The 19,493-nt window shown below is 48.5% G+C and overlaps 1 protein-coding gene across 15 annotated transcripts in view; it reads right to left on the bottom strand.

Annotated features, from left to right (window-relative positions):
• Window positions 1–19,493, bottom strand: part of PPFIBP2 (PPFIA binding protein 2) — a 145,705-nt gene that overhangs the window by 13,471 nt on the left and 112,741 nt on the right. For 12 of the 15 annotated variants that reach the window (XM_058688108.1, XM_058688111.1, XM_058688115.1 and 9 more), the window contains 11 exons: window positions 17,814–17,925; window positions 15,388–15,449; window positions 14,147–14,222; window positions 12,761–12,864; window positions 10,726–10,793; window positions 9,090–9,147; window positions 8,143–8,184; window positions 4,390–4,528; window positions 3,157–3,189; window positions 2,590–2,731; window positions 1,816–1,944 (listed from right to left, as the gene is read on the bottom strand). In XM_058688108.1, the coding sequence (XP_058544091.1) occupies window positions 1,816–1,944; window positions 2,590–2,731; window positions 3,157–3,189; window positions 4,390–4,528; window positions 8,143–8,184; window positions 9,090–9,147; window positions 10,726–10,793; window positions 12,761–12,864; window positions 14,147–14,222; window positions 15,388–15,449; window positions 17,814–17,925 (965 nt within the window). The remainder of the gene's footprint in view (window positions 1–1,815; window positions 1,945–2,589; window positions 2,732–3,156; window positions 3,190–4,389; window positions 4,529–8,142; window positions 8,185–9,089; window positions 9,148–10,725; window positions 10,794–12,760; window positions 12,865–14,146; window positions 14,223–15,387; window positions 15,450–17,813; window positions 17,926–19,493) is intronic. The other 3 variants (XM_058688113.1, XM_058688105.1, XM_058688110.1) reach the window with 1 other exon arrangement.

Raw genomic sequence — 19,493 nt, 5'->3', positions numbered from 1 at the left:
CCATTTTTCCTTCAGCAGAGAAAGTTCCTGACTTCGGTTACCCCATCCCAAAATGGTTGCCCAGAATGGCAAAATGGGCCCCCTAACTATGCAGTCCTATGTTAAGAAAAAAGGGCTGAAGGGTCTTAGAAAATTTCTTCTACCCCTGCCAGTGATTTCCCTTCAAGAATCAACCCTAAAGAAATTGCCAGATTTGGAGCCAAGGTTCATCATTCAACCTTACTGCAGATTGTTTTTTCATCTCTGAAGAATCAAAGATGTTGAAGTCTACATTTAAAAATTGCTAGTACATTGGAATGCTCTTGGAACGTATAAGCTTTCTCTGGCTCACTTTTTAAGGGCTGTGAACTGGTCTCTGCCTTCTCAAACCATGTCCTTAGATTCTCCTGCCTTGGAAAGCTAGCATTTACTGAGCATTTACATTTGATTAGAAGGGTAAACACCAACACCCTGATCCTCAGAGAGCAGAAACAGAAGTCTACACACCCTCACACTTCTCTGCAAGGCACCTGGAGAAGACGTCTGAGGACGCCACCAAAGTGTGAGTGGATGTGGAAAGGCCCCGTGTGCACCTGCAAAGCCTATAGAAGCCTGAGGGTGGCAGGGTGGGGGGAGTGTGCATTGGTGGGTTCCCTTCCTTGGGGGTACAGGTCTGCCAACAACATGATGCTTTAGGGAAACGTTCTTTGCTCATCATTGGGATCTAGGCTGTATTGTTTCTGAGAATTGATATCTGAGTTGTGCACATCTTACCACCTGCACTCGGCATTGGTGTGTGGCAATCTCAGAGGGATTAAATATGAGAGTTAATGTTACTTTTCACTGGTCAGATTTAAAATGGCACAATCCAGTCTTGAGGAAGGCCCCCAGAAGCCTGATCTTGGCCAAATAACTCAGACTTTAGGAGAACATTGCTGGAGACAATACACTGTAGAAATTGTCTGCTGGGAACAGAGGATATGGGAAGGGATTTTCTGAAAACACAGGAGTAAAGATTTGCCTGGGCAGATCTGAAGGGGGGCATGCTTTCTCAGAATAGGGTGACCTAAAGAAAGGGGGTAAAGCTAGTAACTGGAGGGTATCTACTAGGGCAGTCCAGGAAAAGTGTAACTTCTTTTAATGCTTTTTCGTTTGGGCATGATGGAAGAGTCATGTGAAAGTTCCCATTTTGATTCCAGTGCCCCATCCCCTCTGCAACCCCCTTTAGCTAACACCCTTCAGCAAACTGCGGTGCTTTGTCTTAGGAGGGATAATGGCAACAGGCCAACACCCTCCTGTGGAGGTCTGTGTGGGAGGGGGACTGACCCAGAGAGGGGTGGGAGACAACGCCCTTTCTCAGATTTCCTAGAAAAAGTGGACCCATGAATGGCAGACCACTGATGCTTGGGTTAGATGGGCAGTGGTGCATGTGATCCTCACAAGAACTTTAAGAAAATACTTCTTTTTACCTCTCACTTCACAAATGAGGAAAATGAGGCAGAGAGAGGTTATATAACCTGGTTGAAGGCTCACAGCTAGGAAGTGGTTGAGCACATTCCAACTCGGGTCTATAATTCCAGAATCTGTGCTTTCAATGGCTGCACCAGTGTGCAAGGCACAGAGCTGCTGAGGTCCTCAGGGAGCCCAGAGGGCCCCCGCCAGCCACCTTGGTTTGTAGGGAGCCTTTTGCCTTTACCTTAGTGTACCTGTAAAATATGAGCAATGTCTACTCGTGCCAAGTGGGAAAGGTTGAGAAGTTTTGCACTAGAAACTCCTGCCTTCCACCTCTGGAGCATTCAGCACCCCCTTCCCACTCCACCCTGGAGGGAGGTTTACCTTTTCTGACCCTTGGAGTCTCTGGTCCTAGAAAGCCTTGGCCCTGCGGTTGCCCGGAGCCCACCGCGTCGAAACTCTGCCATCCCCGGAGCATCAGTGTTGAAATTTCCTGACTGAGTTCTTCGGATTCTATGTGGAGAGGAATCCATGGAGACTGTCAGGGGACGGCCTGAGAGCATGCAGCCAGTGTACCAGCCCCCTACACAGGGCCACAGCAGCTGGACCCAGGACTCTCCACAGCACTTGTCCCCAGTGCCTCCCCAGAGGTTAAGGATCATGACTTGTGACAGCTCCCCAGACCCAACCTCCATTTTAATTCTGCCTCTGGGTTTCAGGGCACACCATATGGGGTCAAAGTGAGGAATGACGCTTGGTAGGAGGCCCCAGTTTCTGCCTCATTTCACAGACTGAGTCAACTGGGACGGCAAATCTTTCTTAAGACACAGACTGACCCCTCAGAAAAAAGAAATTGGTCTCATCCAAGTGTCTCTCCCAAAGTACATTGTAGTGTAAACTACAGAGAATGCACTCAGGGTTTGTGGGACAGACAGATGCCTGGAATGAAGGACATGTAAGGCAACTGCTACATTTAATGAGTGCTTTCATAGTTCTCCTCCTCTGGGGCCTACAAGATAACTCAAATCCTTCTAATGACCATTCTGTTTTTACTGCTGTTTCAACATCTGATTAAACAGGGGGTTTTACAGTTCTTTGCCCATTCAAGAAGAATGCTAATTCTAAGCAATGTAATTATAATCACGACCACCAACTTACTTTCCCCAGAATTTCCTGATGCCTTTGGGGCTCCGTTTACCATCTGGCGTCAGGGGAGACTGGGGGCTTGAGTCAGTGCCCGATGATGTGGATGAGAGGTCATTGGCCACAGCAGTGTCGTCCCAACCACTTTCTGTGTCTCCTGAGATGGGAAGAACAGAATAGTGTATCAATGAGAGGAAGAAACAGGTCCTCTGGAGACCTCCTCCCCAGGCCCGGGCCATCCTTCAGTGGGAGCGGGGAAGAGTCTGCCCTGCTCTGCCTTCAGGGAAGCACTTTACATCCAGATCTCAGAGACCAGCAGGGGGATCAGGCACTCTCTAGGTTCTCTGAGGACTGGCGAAGTTAACGTTTCAAATTTGGGTGAGCTAATGTCTTCAAGTGCTAAAGGTTTTGGGGGTCCAAATACTTATGGATAACTCCAACAAGGAGCTTCCTCTTTTTCCAGGGGGAGATGCGGGAATGCAGGCAGGAGGGGGACATGGCTGAATGTTCCAGAAGGGGAGGGTGTTAGGGTAGGGAAACTAGGGCATCTCACTCTCCACCTCACCTGGAAGGGTACAGTACCTAATACGGGGGCACTGACACTCCGGCCACGATCTCCAGCCAATCAAGAAGTAGAGAAGCCACATGAAGAAGCAAGAGAGGCCAAAGTCCAGCCCAACAGAGTTATAGGGAAGCAAAGAAATAAACAAAAGAGTCATCGAGCAAGAGAGAAAAACTCAAACAGAAAGAAAAACAATCCCATGAGAAAAGAAGGGGGGAACAGGGGCTGAACTTGGCCCACAGGGTCAGTGCAGTGAACGGAGGCCTCACACGAGGGGCCAAATACTCCTGGGGCCACTTCCTGGCAGGCTGAGGTATCCACACACACACAGGGAGAGGGGGGGACAGTGGCAGGGGCTGATATACTGGGCCACGTGCACCTCTTCTCTTGTGTGGGTGCCAGTCTGATCACTTAGATCAGACTAGAATGGTCCAAAGCCTTTCCAAGTCCAGAGTCTCCGTATTATTAGGACACACTCATTCAAGAGCTTATTTGGAGTTCCTACAGCCAGAGGCAGAACTGGCCAAGGGCAGAAGCTGACACATGGGCTGGCTCAGGGAACAACCAGGAAGGAGGGGTCGGGTAGGGAGAGCTCTGCAGGGACCAGAATGTTCCCTCCTGGGCTCCACTGATCTGTTGTTGTTGAGGAAAGATGGCCTACTCTGCATGAAAAGCAGCAAAGACCTCCATGGTTCCAGGCCCTAAGCACCAAAACGGTACCTGTGGATGGAAACCCTTGCCCATTGGCCACTGACTCCATTTCCCTAAGGAAACACTCTCCCTTGGAAGAGCACATAATATCATCCTAATGGTAATAGGGAGGCTGCAAGAGGAAGGCGGAGACAGGAGAGCAAAGATCAGGATGACAGAGGAGGAGGGGTGGAGTGAGGGACAGGAAGGGTGCAGAAGGGGTCTAGGAGGAGGGAACAGAGGAATGATGGGATAAGAAGGGCCAAGAAAGGAAGATTGGAAGAGGGAAAATGGGGGTGGGGTGGAGTGCTTGCGGCTGGAAAGAAAGGGTGGACTCCCAGCTTGGGTTTCTGGCACTCTACAGTGTTTACCAAAGGAAATAGTGTGCCCAGACAAGGAGTCATTGTCTCAGCAAGTGACGCCACCCAGAGGGACAACTTATCTCGTCCACCCAATGCCCGCTCCCACATTCTCCAACCGTGGGTGCAGGGACCTTGGGCAATAACGGAATGTGCCAAGGCCACTGCTCCAGGGGCCACCAGCCCCAGGGCCTGGACACTCACTCAGCCTCAGCAGGCTGCCCCCTGTGGGGTCGGGCTGCGAGGCCATGGGAGTTGACTTGGCAGCCTCTCCATTGGGCGTAGCTCCCGAAAGCTTCCCAGGTAATGTGGGGTATTTGTGCTCTGCCAGGAAAGGGTCGTCCTATTGGAAGGAGAGAAAGAGACATGTTGAATCAGCTTATCAGGCTCAAAATCAAACCCAGTTAGGAAATCTCTGGATACAGGCACCGCTTGGCTTTCTAAGGGCCATTTTTCACTCAGGTCAACTCAGAGACCTTTCAAAGATCAGTCAGTCCCGGAAAGGGGACCAAAGTTCTGAGAAAGGGCCATGCAATGAGACAGGGACAGAGTCAAGCCCAAATCCAGGGCCGACTGCAGCGGACTCCAAAGAGGAAGTGGAAGCATCTCGCAAAGGAGGCCTTTGCCATTTGGCCTAATGCTCGAAGGCTCAACGAATTACAGCCATGAATTATCCTTTGGGTGTTTTGAATATACAAACCCAAATTCTAATAAAAGTATACCTATTGTATATATTGATAATACAGATCATATACATTAATTATATCTATATATTACAATAAGTTATCTTGAAAAATAGCAGATTAAGGCAAAGTGAGAAGGTACACACAACTCGGGAGAGAAAACAGACCAGGGGGCTCCATGCCAACAATTCCCTTAGGAACTTAGGATCATAGTTTGCCCGAGGTTCACCCCGGTGCAATGGGCTTGCGCACGCACCCTGGCCATAGAAAGGGTCCCAAAGAAACAAGATAATGTAAAGGGAAAGAAGTGTACTTATTTGGTTAGGAAGGACAGAAGGCAGTCAGAGAAAGACAAGCACCATATAATTTCACTCATGCGTGGAATTTAATAAAACAAATGAACAAAGTAAAAAAGAGACAAAAGAAACAGACTCTTAACTATAGCCAACAAACTGATGGTGATGAGAGGGGAGGTGGGTGGGTGGATGGGTGAAATAGGGATGGGGATTAAGAGTCCTGTCATCATGGTGAGCACTGAGTATCATACAGAAGTGTTGAATCACTATATTGTCTGCCTGAAACTAACATAACACTGTACGTTAATTATACTAGAATTTTTTTTAAAAGAAGGGCATAATGCCCCCTAAACCCACAAACCTAAGGGAAACCCAGTCGAAAGCATGTCAGTAAGAACAGAAAATGAAGCAACATTACCAAGGAAATCAACTGTGGATTACTTGAATGGGCCCAGAAGAAAAGTAATACGCAAAGTTTGGATTTCACAACTGACAAGTCAGAAAAGTAATGGAGGGTTTAATGGCTGAGACATCTTTTGAAGTTTCATTCAGTTAGAAGCCAAATGTCCAATGAATTTCTGAATTCAGTGTGCTTGTAAATACATCATCCTAGAAACTGAAGTCTGATTCCCTCACTGAACATGGAGTGGTAACCCCTTATAAATAAATAAACTCAGAAAGAAGACATGTGAAAAAAGTAGACTATATTTCCAAGGTATTCTTTTTGTTGTCGTTTTTAAGTTTATTTATTTATTTTGAGAGAGACAGAGACAGTGAAAGTGGGAGAGGGGCAGAGAGAGAGGGAGACAGAGAATCCCAAGCAGGCTCCACACTCAGCATGAAGCCTGATGCAGGACTTGAATTCATGAAACTGTGAAATCATGACCTTAGCTGAAACCAAGAGTCAGGTGGATGCTTAACTGACTGAGCCACCCAGGTGCTTCTTTTCAAGGAACTGTTCAAGAACTGGCTCGTGAGGTGGAAATAACCAGAGCCTTAAGAGAGGGACAGTGCATGCTTTTTATGTTCACGATGACCCACAAGGTAGAGATTGGACCTGATCATACACTGGCAAGACCAACAGTTTCCAAATGCTAGTCTGTGTACCAACTGCTCCACAGTTACCTGGGACACTAATGAAAACACCAGAGATCTCGGGTGTACCCGGTCCTGGGAATCTGCCCCTGTGGGACTGTACCCCAAGTGTCAGTATTTTTATTTATTTATTTATTTTTAAAATTTTTTAATGTTTATTTTTGAGACAGAGAGAGACAGAGCATGAACAGGGGAGGGTCAGAGAGAGGGAGACACAGAATCTGAAACAGGCTCCAGGCTCTGAGCTGTCAGCCCAGAGCCCGACGCGGGGCTTGAACTCACTGACCACGAGATCATGACCTGAGTCGAAGTCGGCCGCTTAACCGACTGAGCCACCCAGGCGCCCCAGTGTCAGTATTTTTAAACTAGCGTTTGAGATTACTCTGATGCACAGTCAGACCTAGAACCACAGACTGTGGGGAAGGCAATGTTCAAAAGGTTTCGTGAACTGTGACTCCAGGTTCCCATCACACAGGAAATATGGAGCAAGGAAGGGCTCTTAAAACCAGATTTCTGGTTGCACCATCACATATGCTCCCCGAAGACAGGGAAAAGATGACCACGGCTGCAGACGTGGGCTGTCCTGGGTGCTTGATGGGGAGCTGGGAGGAAAGGGACACAACCTAACTCAAGGATGGGCCATGCAGACCTGTAAGAAAGACAACAAAGGAATCAAGGGTAACAGAAAGGGCTCTCAGCTCTGTTCACCCAAGAAGGAAACCTGGGAAGGAAGTGCTCGCTGCCAGAGAAGGTCAAAGTCAGGATAGGCCACAGAAGGAACAGAAGAATAAGCCTGGTTGTGGGGGTAATGGAAATCCCAGACAGGGGGCAGTGTATAACTGCTCAGCTGCCTTAAGTTAGAACAGAGAGGTTAGCACACCAGAGTGACACAACACAGACTTCACATCAGACAGGACTCAGGCAACTCTCTCTCTCTCTCTCTCTGGAGCCTCCCAGAAACTGTTTCGTTGTTTCTAAATAGGGAACAATTCCTGCCTCAGGCTGAGCACACCAAGACAGTACATAAACAAAGGTACAGAAACTATCACATTCCCCAGGGTTTGGACTGACAGCAGGAACTATAAGAGCAGTCCCCAGCTCAAGGAAGGCACCAATTAGACACCATCTAGAATATCGTGCTCAAGAGTGGACCAGGCCACAAGCTAGAGAAACTAGTGCTGACCCTAAGGAGACGGAATAGAAACTCGGAAGGCTTGTGATCTGTGCATGTGAGAGGGTGTTCAAGTCAGAGAGGGCCTGAGGGACTTTGCTTCTGGAGCAGTCAGCAGCAGGGGACACTGGTTCCTTCCATGGGCTCAGCTGGGGGAGAGCTGGGATCAGAGGACGCACGTTCTAGGGAAGTCCAGAAGATGTATCTAATAGAGCTGGGAAAAAACACAGGATGTGTCTTCTGATGTGATGAGCTCTCAGTCACAGAAAGCAAGTGCCAGACAGCAACATTAGGGGATGTCATAGGAAGATTCTTGCACCGGTGGCTGAGTGTGCCCCTGTGTTTAACCATGACACATCAGCACAGAAAGGATGAGAGCTGTCACACTCCTCTGATTATATGTGGAAGTCATAACATTCCCCCTTCCTAGCAATCAGATCTACAATGCCTTGTTAAAGATGGGTTTTTTCTGAGCCTGTAAAACGGAGGAGATAATAATAAATCCTATCCACAGTCAGTGAGGTGAAATCACATTACACAGCGGGGTGCACATAAACAGAAAATGGTAGAGGAAGCTTTGTCTTTCCTCCCGCACTCTTACCCGTTATGATTAACATACTTTACAGTTACAAAAGCCGTAACCTGCTAAATGAAAACACACCAGCAGACATGTGACCACAGATGCATGACAGGGGGCATGCAGTTAATATACCTTGGGTTCTATCACTGGGGAGAGCTGGTTCCCATCGACACACTATGCAGTGGCAAGAAGGATTTCACACATGTGGAGAAAGAGAGGCCAGTGTTAGTCACAAACAACAACTCAGGACCAGCTGCCTGCTTATATCTGCAGGGCTCATTCCCTCCCTCCCCATCTTTATGTCAGGTAATCACCAGCCATGATGGAAACACAGGCCACTGTCCAAGTCACGGACAGATGTTCTGGACAGCTGCCAGCAATCTGACCAGGAGGAGCAAGAGGCACAGGACCACAGGAACAGAGCCACTGAACGGGCCCAGTGGCCCCTGCCAGCTCCAGCCTTCATGGGTTTCCACTGTAATTACCAGCACTGGTACACTGATCAGACCAAGGGACCGTAGGCAGCAGGGCTCCATTAAGGTGCTCCGTCAGGGAAGGAACCCCCTGGTCTCCAGTGACCTTGCTCAAGAACCAGCATAGGGGTCACCCACATGGTCAAGGGCCACCCTCATATATGGGGCCACAAAGCTCTCCTCATATCTTTCTAGACTCTCAAAAAAGCTTCCTCTCCAGTCTTCTAAATTATCCCATAACTCACTCCTGGGCTCATCAACTTTATTCACATTACTTCCTCATTCAAAATCTCTGCAATGCTCCCAAGTGGCTCTGGGGATATAGAGTCAGGATTCAAACCTTCCATGGTTTGATCTGACTCATGGCTCTAAACTGACATCTTCCTGCTCCCTACACCTCAACATCTCCATCAACTCCAGGAAGCATTTCCTGTCCTGCCTCTACAATGCCTTGGGCCACACTTGACCGTTTTTCTCAAAATGTTCATGTAATTCCTGTCTCCCCATCAGCTTTAGAAAAGCCTCTATAAAGTGGGACCTGTACGTCCCCGCACTGCTGGGTAAGAAGTGACTCAGGAGTCTTTACGGAGAGGCTGACGGGCTGACCTTGTCCACAGGTTCACTTCTCAGGTCTTCTAGACTACATGAGAGCTTTTTCTGAGCCCTGGAAAAAACACAAAGGGAACAAAGAAACAGAAGGAGGTGCATGGGGTCAGTCATGCAGAGGACATTCCAAGTGTTTTACCAATGTCAAGTGGGTTTAGGGTCAAGTTCAGAAAAAAACCACCCTCTAATCATAACCATTACATAGGAGACTGGCCCATTTCAGAGGACAGCCTGGTCAGACAACATGTTGCCGAGGGCATGAGAGCATCATTTAAATCCAAATCAAAAGGCCTTGGCATTTCTGAAAAATCTAGAATACACTCAGTTCTATTACATCAATGGGAGCTAACTGTTACGTAGTCATAAAAGACAACCTGCAGGGTCAAAAGAGAGGAAATGTGCCAGTACTGTCTTGTCTGTGAGTCTAAGATGGAATCCAGGGAGGAGGGCGCTGTGCCACATTAAAGATGAGCACATTAGCCAGCCACAGCTCCAGAGCACCACCTGCTAGGATCTTCTCACCCTTTGCTCTGGCTCTGTATGCCCTGACTAGTCTGCTCAGGGGAATTTGCTTTCTCAGAGGTTATTTTGCAGCAAAGGGCACTAATTATACAGAGAAGAGGCAATGCCACTGGTGGTCACAAGGGTTACCTTGTGATAAGTCTCCTCAGCAATGATAGTTCTCTGTTTAGGCGAATAAAGCAGAATCTCTTGGTACATTGGTTTCTTGTGAGTCTGGTCAGTGTGAGTTAATCGGTGTTGACTTCCTCTTGAGTGAACTCATAAACTGGCCAACTGCTGTCTCTGACACTGACATTTTTCTCTAGGGCTAAAGGCTGAGGGAAACAGTGGCTCTCTAGAAAGTGGGGTCCTGAACACATACATTCTGGAGACTCAGCAGCATTCTAGAGAAGCTTCCATCATACTTAAGGCCAATGTCTCCAGACACCTTGGCTGAAAGACAGCCTGCTCTTGACAGTAGAGCCTCTAGATCTCCATCACAGGGGGCCCAACTTGGAAATGTTCTAAATTGTTGACATAGGGAACTAGAAATAGGTTCATTTTGGAGTGAACCAGGCAGATGGCAGCCAGGTAACCCCACAGGCCAGTGCATTATAAGCTCATTGCCATGTGAAGCTTCCCCAAAGCAACTGGACCAACCTCCCTATAGGAGAAATGGCTCTCCCTGGGGAGCCTGGACTGTCACAGGGCTCTAGGGCTCCTGAGAGCAGGAAGGACTTTCAAGAGGGCCTGATAAAAATGAGACACACGTGATGGGATGCTCCCAGCCCCGAGGAGCTGCTGGAGGGCACAGATGACCTGTAGCCAGCTCTCCTTTGAGAATCCAACCCCCGGCCAGGTCTTTTCTTAGTGACAATGGCCCAGACCCTTAGCCCACGGGAAGGAAAGCCCCTCTGTGGCCAGAGGAGGTAGGCACAGTTCACGACTGCTCCACGGCTTGGGCCACATTGTGGCCACTTCTGGGGCCGGGCATGCTTCTCTGACAGTGAAAGGGCAGGTGTGCCCAGGACATGGTGGCCGTGCTCACCACCACACATGGCCAGTTCCTGCCATGCAGGAGCCCCAAGAGGGTGTGAGGGCACAGCAGCTCTGGAGAAATGATCAGGCCTCCTACCTGGTTTCCAGTGATTTCTGCGGGAGTGGAGGTGGCCCCACGGTGGGAGAACTACATCTTGGAGGCATCTGCACCAGAAACAGAAGTCACTGTAGAGGACGGTTACTATCTAGAGACCTTTCCCCTTCTTTGGACAATTCCCCTTGGGGAGTTGCACTTCCTCCCTTGGGCACAGCCACGGTGGCTGTGTCAATACGGATGCCTTGCTCTTTCAAGATGCCAAGGAGAAAGGAGTATCGAAAACCTAAGGCCAACCTGTCCCTCCTTCCCAGGCCTACGTCCACATCCCTGCAGTAGCGTCCTGACACCTGAACCCCTGGGGATCCTGCTGTTCCTGCCCTTTCTGAGCTCGGTTCTTCAGCTTTTCCTTTCATTCAAGGAGCCACCACACACCCTTTCAAAAACGTGCCTCCGTGGTGTAGGCTAGCCAGAGTCGATATCTGTCGCTTGCAGTGAGAAGCACTACAATTGTTATGAGCAACATCTACTGCCGGCCAGGCCCCATGGGGGTGTGGGGGAAGCGCTCCCCTCACCAGACAGACCATTAGGATAAAGATCAGCGTGCATGTCCTTATTGTCCTGATACCTACACTGCAATATGGGGGTAGAGGGGAGGGAGCGGATACCACAGAAGAGGGTTTCAGAGGGGAGAACACCTGAGAAACAAGAATGGGCTTAGTGAGAAGGCAAAAAGGGAAGAGCATTGCAGGTGGACCAAACATGAGCTAATGGTGGTGTCTAAGGACAACACAGCCTGATGTTTCAGTACTGTACTAAGTGTAAAGATGGCCTTTTCTCTAGAGCCCAGGAAGTACCTTTTTGGTCTACTATAGGGAGAACCCTGGCATTATATAGGGCTGTTAAAAGCCTGAGCTTTTTGGCCAGATAGATGTGGATCCAATTCCAGGTTCTGCCATCTACCCGCTGTGTGACCTAAAGCAGATTATTGACCCTCTCTGAGCCTCAGCTTCACCATAATAAAATAAGAATCCCAGTGGGGTGTCATGAGGAGAAACGAGGTGAGCCCTATGTACAGGGCTCATCACAGGGACCCCACTGGGGTACTGTCAATCACTGCTATTTTATTACTGTCAGCAATCTGGAATAAGCTCATTATAAGCTCATGTTGGGATGTTTGTCTGACTTAATAACTGGGTCACTCGACGACACTTTGCTCCTCCCTTAATTAAAAGGGTTGAGCTAGACCTCTGAGACCCTTTTTGGTGTGGCCATTCTAGAGTTTCACGAAACTTTTACATCCTGGGCCAAAGCCCCTTCTCCACTCGAGATCTGGATCTATGAGTTTATTTGCTTATTTGTATCTCGTCTAAATGCAGAGAGGTTTGTATAAGAGGACCAGACTTTAAACAAGCAAAAGGGAAAGAAATCTGTATGCTGGTTACAGAGGCTGGAGGGGAGGTCTGCGGAATAGGAACGTATCACAGCAATAGGTGTGTTTATTCTCCTCAACGAGCAAGACACTTTCACTCAACAAATATTTGTATTCTCCTGGGCGTCAGACATTATTACAGACACTGGAGAAACAGGGAGAAATAAAATGAAACCACCTATGGTCTCTGCTTACATCCCAGAGAGGAAGGACCAAAAGAAACAAGGAACTGGATTGAAAAGAAAAGTCCTACCCTTGAAAAGTCCAGTATCCACTATGCCACCCCTTGAGTGCTCATACAAATACTAACACTGTCTGCATGTTGCATTCAGCCTGTGCTCCAAATACGACAGATAGCCCTCCCTGCCCTGTGACCTCCTACAGGAGCCCATGTACCCAGAGACTCAAAGAAGGCTCCCAATGTACCCCGGAAATCTGCCGGGGGAGCTTTTAGAACACAGGTCTGTGCCTGGGCCCCTCTCCACCCTCGATGCTTTCCCCCAGGCCTTGGGGGCCACTCCATCCATTTAATTTCTCACCTGTCAAGATTTCTACCTGACAGGTACCTGATTTGATCCTCCCCCAAGCTCAGCGCAAGCTCCTAGGGCCTGCTGAAACCCCACATCACGGATGGAAACACAGTACCTCTGGCTTAAGTAATTCGTCAGGGCCTTTGTTTGCACTGTTCCACTTTCGGAAACTTCCCTCGAGTTCTTCTTCATTGATTGAGAGAGTTCTGTCTGCAGGCCCTAGAAGCATTAACGCAGAAGGAGGGGTCATTCCTGTGGGATTCATTTGAAACCTGTGATTACACCACAGATTTCTAACAGTGCTTCTTCATCAAGAAAAACAAAGACATATGTAAAGGGACATTACAGGTGTAATCGTAAGATTCTTTGGGGAATCTGAGAAAGGGCTGTCATGAGGGTCATCTCAAGGTCAAAGGTCATGGGAGGAACAGAGAGAAGGCAGCCTTTACTATTCCTCCCTAACCTTCTCATTCCTTGGCCATGGGTCATGATGCTCTGACTCGACCCCAAATACCAAAGGAGGAGGGAAAATAGGGCTGTGGTACATGTGCAGGGCCAGCAGAAGCTCAACCAGAATGAGGTCCCTGAACACCCTCAAGGCGGCCCTCTCCTGTGAAGCAGCTGCTTTCCAGGGGATCTGTGACAGGAGCCCGGGTCAGTGACATGAACGGTAAGGCGGGCAGCCTGGCCCAGGCCCCACTGCGCTCACATGAACACTAACGCTGCCCGCATGGTACGTTCAGCCTGCGCAGCAAATATGAAACACAGATAGTCCTCCCTGCCCTGTGACTTCCTACAGGAACCCAGGTACCCAGAGACTCAAAGAAGGCCCCCAAAGTATCCTGGAAATCTGCTGGGGGAGCTGTCAGGAGGTGGACAAGCTCTAATCCCCAGTGAGGGTATCGAACTGGTTTTTGGTCCAGGTTTGACTGCATTCACTGCCTCTAAAAGGTATCCTGGAAAAACACACAGGAGATCCCCAAGGATGGGGATTCCTAAGGGCTCACGTTAAAGGCTCTGTTTTCTTTTTTTTTCAACGTTTTTTTTTTTTTTTTTTTTAATTTATTTTTTTTGGGACAGAGAGAGACATAGCATGAACGGGGGAGGGGCAGAGAGAGAGGGAGACACAGAATCGGAAACAGGCTCCAGGCTCTGAGCCATCAGCCCAGAGCCTGACGCGGGGCTCGAACTCACGGACCGCGAGATCGTGACCTGGCTGAAGTCGGACGCTTAACAGACTGCGCCACCCAGGCGCCCCAAAGGCTCTATTTTCTTGATAATATGCTTAGTCCACAGGAGCTCTGGACTATCATTAGACATAGTTTCTAGAAACCAATAGCTGCCAGTTTCCCACTGTCCAGGACAGTCTAACCAGCTCCATTATCCAGCAGAGGATCTTCTCCAAATGAAGGTTAATAACCTTCTAGCAAAATGCCCCTGGATTTAACACAATAGATGGAATACCTTTGGGAGAAAACAGCAGAATCCTCCTTTCCCTCACCTTGAGTTGCCATCACGATCTCCTTCACCCTCCGATACTGGTTTAACAGCCCTGTGAGCTCCTCTATCCGACGGTCCTGTCACGGTGGGAGAGCAGACTATATGTAAACACCACCACTGGCCCCACGGAGGATTTCATTTGGGGGCCCAGACTACATTCTGGGCACACTGAGAAGAGACGCTATGTGGAAACTAAGGGACACTTCGACGGCAAGTTCAGTGTCCAGCCTCCTTCCCACAGAGCCTGGGTTCCCAGTGGTCTGCCCCCTAGGCAGCTGCAAACATTCTTGCCTTTACCCAGAGGCTAGCAGTCCAATCCCTAGCCGTAAAACAATCCCTTCCAGACACAGCCTTCGAGGGGCTTAAACATTTCAGAGGCAGGAAATGCACTATCTCCCTACCGTCCTGAGGTAGCTTTTGGAATCTGTCTCCTGGATCGAATGCTGTCCTCTGGAGCTACATACAAAGAAAGATTAAAATAAAGCCGTCCTATTTATCCCCAATACCCTCAACCTGTTCCTTAGGAGCCCGAGATTCCTTGCACAACAGGTGAAATTACCAGAGGAGATCAGTTCTTTCAGCAAAGGCCTGGGGACTTGGGAGGCCACGAAGATTTGGGCATTAGACAGACCTGGGTGGGAACCCTGGCTCCACTACCTACTGTTAACGAACCTTGGACAAAACTACTCAAGCACTTTGAAGGTCAGTTTCTTTATCTGTAAAATGCAGGGTTGTGATCCTCAGAGGTGATGGCCATCCCAGGTAAGTGCTCTATAATTACAGAGGTGGCTACTCTAGGATTACGCAGGCAATCAGATGTGAAGAATGGAAGGCGGTGGGGTAAACACATCACGTGCTGCCTAGTGTCTCCGTGACGGGTCTGTTACCAGATTGTGTGCATAGGAGATTGGTGGACTGCTCTCAAGTTTTGCCAAGAGTCTAAGCAGCAGTTATGGCATTTGGCAGTAACCACAGGGGTATTTTTTTCCCCCCCTGCACCAGCACGAACAGGCATGACTTTATTCTGCATTTGGGAGATTTCGCTTAGGCAAAGTCCCCAGGCATCAAAGCCAAAAACAAACGGCTGAGGCTCAGTCTCCAAAAGGCAGAAGCCATTCTCCTGACACATCCCTGGGTCACTGGCCTGATGGGCATGACCCTGCCCAGAATATCAGAGACCAGTAGGGATGAAACAGCCTGTTAGCAGAGGAAGAATAGGGCTGCCTTGATGGACCATCTTACCTTATCTTCATTGGCAACAAGCAAAGTTTCCATCCCCATTTTCAGACGTTGAATTTCTTGGTCTGAAAGAATTTAGGTGTAGGGAGAATTATTTACACACAGACAGCCATCCCCACATGCTAAGCTGCTAAGAATTCCCTTGTGAATGAATTGCATGTGGGCTCCTTTACTTCTTTAAGAGCCCATGACGGTGTCTGGTGTAGTCATTCTCATTAAATATTTGTTGGATTACTAAATGAATGCACAAACCTAATCTCTCATGTTCTCTTTGTAGAAATTAGTGGGGAAAATACAAATTCCATTTACTCGAAGTTGACACAAAAGAACCCAAAAACCTTTCAAAACCAACATCTCAGAAGAATACAGACATTATTACTTGAGTGGGTATGTACCTGGGCTGCTAGCTAGTTTTAGAGAAAAATAATACAGTCCCATGGATTGTAGCAAAGGAGAATTTAAAATAAGAAAGAAAAAAAAAAGTCTACAGCTGAATGAAGAAAAGAATGATTATGTAAAAGAGCTGGGTACTTGGCTTAATTTAAAACGCTATAGTCAGAATTGACTAAAGAATATTTAGACACATCTATAAATATATTAAAACAAATTCTACAGTTAAGGAAAACTATCTTATTTCAGAAACCCACAGAATATCTCTATGGGCCCAGGCACTTGTGTCAGTCTGTGGTGGGCAACCTAAGGCCTGCTCTCACTCTGGACCTAATAGGGGCTCTTGATTTCTTCCCAAACTGGTCTGAAGGACGAGGTCAAAGGCCAATGCCTAAGGGAGCTGGAGGTCAGTCTGCTACATATTTAGGTCTAGGGAGTGGCACATAGTGGAATATTCAAAACAAGGACCTATCCCCATTCCTAAACTGATTATCACAAAAGGAAGAGGGGGTGTCTATATGAGAAAAGTCCAGGAGACAAGGGAACCAAAATATAGGCATCCCATTTGCAACAAGAATAGGAAGAGTAGACTTGTGTAAATAGTCATAGGGATTCATTTTCAGAGGACAATACAGAGTGCCCGTTCACTATCTTAGGCTCTTGGCAGCTGAAGAGCAACCCCACAGCCCCGTCTGTGGGACGAGGGTGGTAAGCTTCATATGAAGAGTGGCAAACCTCAGTGTTTTGGGCAGGACCCAACCTGAGCAGCAAATGACCAAAGGACCGGCTCCAAGAGTTACTGGATGATGGATCAGAAGGCCTGGACTCTAGAGAAGCATAGTGTGGAGGGGGAAGGCTACCTGGCCTAGGATCAAGGCACAGAAAGCACTCTGTCCAGATTAAGCATCACAGAGAGTCTGGGATATGTTAGGGGGGCCCAGCATCCACCTTGAGCCATGGCAGGTAGGTGACACACTCAAAGGCTTAAGAAGACACTGAGAAAGACTAGGGGAGGCATGAACATATTGGTCACTAATTTTCTTCTCCAGCTTAAGCCACCGTTTCATGCTGCATAGCTTCCCACCCCAGCCAGGGACCCAAGCTAAGCAGTGCTGAGGCTGAGAGGGGACCCGGTAGTAAGGCCAATCCATAGGGCTACAGGACCTCCTCCAGCATCATTCTGCAGCCTCATGGGAAGAGGAAGGTATGTGATCATTTTGAATACAAGGTGGATAGCCTTAAATATTAAATATGTGTTAATAAGAGTATTTGAGGATTCATCCTCTTTTGAATCAGCAGACTTGGAACTGATGAGGGACCATTCACCATCCTTTCACTTACCCAGTATTTCTTAGGAGCCTACCATGGCTGAATGCTGTGTGAAGTTCTGCGGATATGGTCTCAAATAGGACAGACACAATTATTGCCCCATAGTGAGGACAACAATCTACCCAGAGACCTCCCCAAATGCAACCCTGATGAGTTTTAAGTGCTATGAGGGAAACAAAAAGAATGCTGAGCTAGAGAAAAATAGGACTGGGGGCATCTGGTTGAGGTAGGGTAGCCAGAAAAGGCCTTTCTGAGAGGTAACATTTAAGTTGAGATCTAAAGATGAGAACTAATGGATTTGTTTCTGTATCCTCGGGGCCTTGTATGAGTATCAAGCAGGTATCCATTCAAGGAGTGAATGGATTGCTAAATAAAGCCTCCCCTGTGGGAATGATACAAAGACAAGTCCTTCCAGTCAAGTGCAAAGAAAAGCTCCAGAGCTTAATGATCAGACTACATGTGAGAGAAGCCTTCAGGGTGAAGTCTTCTGGACAGGGAAAGGGCTCATGGCAATGGTTCCACAGTAGAACTGTGCTTTCTAGGCCCTTTCACGCACACTCACGCATGTATCTGTTCATTTGGACGTGTTTGCACACATAGGACATATGTGCACATCAGTAAGCCTACTCACATAGGCACACACATAATCATCCATAGACACACATGCCCAGAGGGCCCAGGGGCAACTCTCTCCCAGTCAAGCCAGTTACCTTTTTCTGCGTGGTCGCTGTGCAGGGCTGCAGTCCGGGAGAGCTGGCTGTGCAGGCGCTCAATTTCTGCATCCTTCAGGGCCACCTGCTCTTGCAGCTGGGCTACCTCAGCCTGAAAGAGCAACAGAGGATCCCCACCAGCTCAGAGGGACTACCAGATTGTGATGAAGTACCTCAAGTCATTCATAGCCCGGGACGAGTGGGTCCCAGAACATGCTGGGAAGTCAGGGGCAGAGGCGCCAGAGGTGAGCAGTTAGAGGTGCTTACCACTGTCCCCACCACATGGGGTCTTCAGACTGAACTCATTCTCCCTGGCCAATCCGGCCCTGCCCTCAGCTCCTGCTGGTCACCTGCATCCTTCTACCTGACCAAGCTCTTACCTCCCCTGCCCTCTGAGGCCCAGTCGCCCCTGAGGCCCGAGGCGCTGGGACTGTGTTCAATGGGAGAGCTGCTGATGCACATTCTCTTTCCGGATGTGGACTTCCTTCTCTCAGGGGATTCATGCAACAGCACAGATGTACATCATTGCAACGAGTGCACGCATCTTTCATTTATCCACACCCATACAGGAAACATAGTGGCAATCAAATCACTGCTGGTAGGTAGACAAAGAGTGAGCCAAGAGTACCTCCCTCATGTACTCTCTTCATGCACAGCCACGGCCTCTGCCCAGCCTCCATATGAGCACCTATGCACGCTCACCCATATGTACCTCTATACAAGCGTTCAGATGTGCTGAGCAGATACACTTTTGCAAATAAAGTATGTAAGTACAGCCGCAGATGTGATACATACATTCATACGTAGACATGCACGGGCAGTTGTGCTAGGTGCTTCACACACCTCTACTAAGCACCGCAGGTTAAATCTCACATGTAACAGTAGGTATGACCGTCCACGCCTTCCCACGCTTGTGAGAAGATCAGAACCGTGTAGGTCCCGTCCCAGGGGCCACACTGGCTTTGGAGCCAAACAAACTTGGATTCCCTCATTTCCTAGTTGGAGGACCTTAGGCAAGTTAACCTTTCTGAGTCTTGCTTCATCTCTAAAATGGGGAAAACAGCATTGACCTCAAAGGGCTGTGGGGAGGATTAAATAAGATAATGGTCACGGACAACTTAGCCTAATACTTGTTACACAGTAAGGGCTCAATAAATGCTGCTACTCTTGCTTCTCTCGTCTTATTCCTTTCCTAAGGGTAACCAGGTAGTTCTCTGAGCATCAAACCAGACAAAGAAAGGGGGTGAGGACCAACTCAGGAGCCAGCCAACATACAGAAAAGGCCTGTACTCTGGCCATCCCTCCCCATGTGGTAGCCCAATCACATCCCCCCTTCTTTCCTCAAGGTCATAGAATGGGGACGCCAGAGCTAACTTTCGAATAGTTTCAAGTAACCGAAAATGAGCACTGAGACTCTTGGTGGCTCCTCTGCCAACAGGCCTTGCGTTCAGTTTCAGGCACACTGACTGAGCGTCCACTCTGCCTCTGACCCAGTGCTCACTGATTTCTTACGTCCAACCTCACTCAATCCTCACAGGAGCCCATGGGAGGAAGCAACATCACTGCGTGTCGCTACCGGGGAGACACCAGGAAGAGTGCAGGATGCGATGCCCAAGTCACAGGGCCACTTAGTGACCAGGACACAAACCCCACCTGCTCAGGAGTCAGCTTCTGAATCAG

The sequence above is a fragment of the Neofelis nebulosa genome, chromosome 10 (assembly GCF_028018385.1).
Source record: "Neofelis nebulosa isolate mNeoNeb1 chromosome 10, mNeoNeb1.pri, whole genome shotgun sequence".
In the NCBI taxonomy this organism is placed as follows: Eukaryota; Metazoa; Chordata; class Mammalia; order Carnivora; family Felidae; genus Neofelis; species Neofelis nebulosa.
The sequence above is the reverse complement of the archived record's forward strand: the minus strand, read 5'-3'. Positions and strand labels throughout refer to the sequence as shown.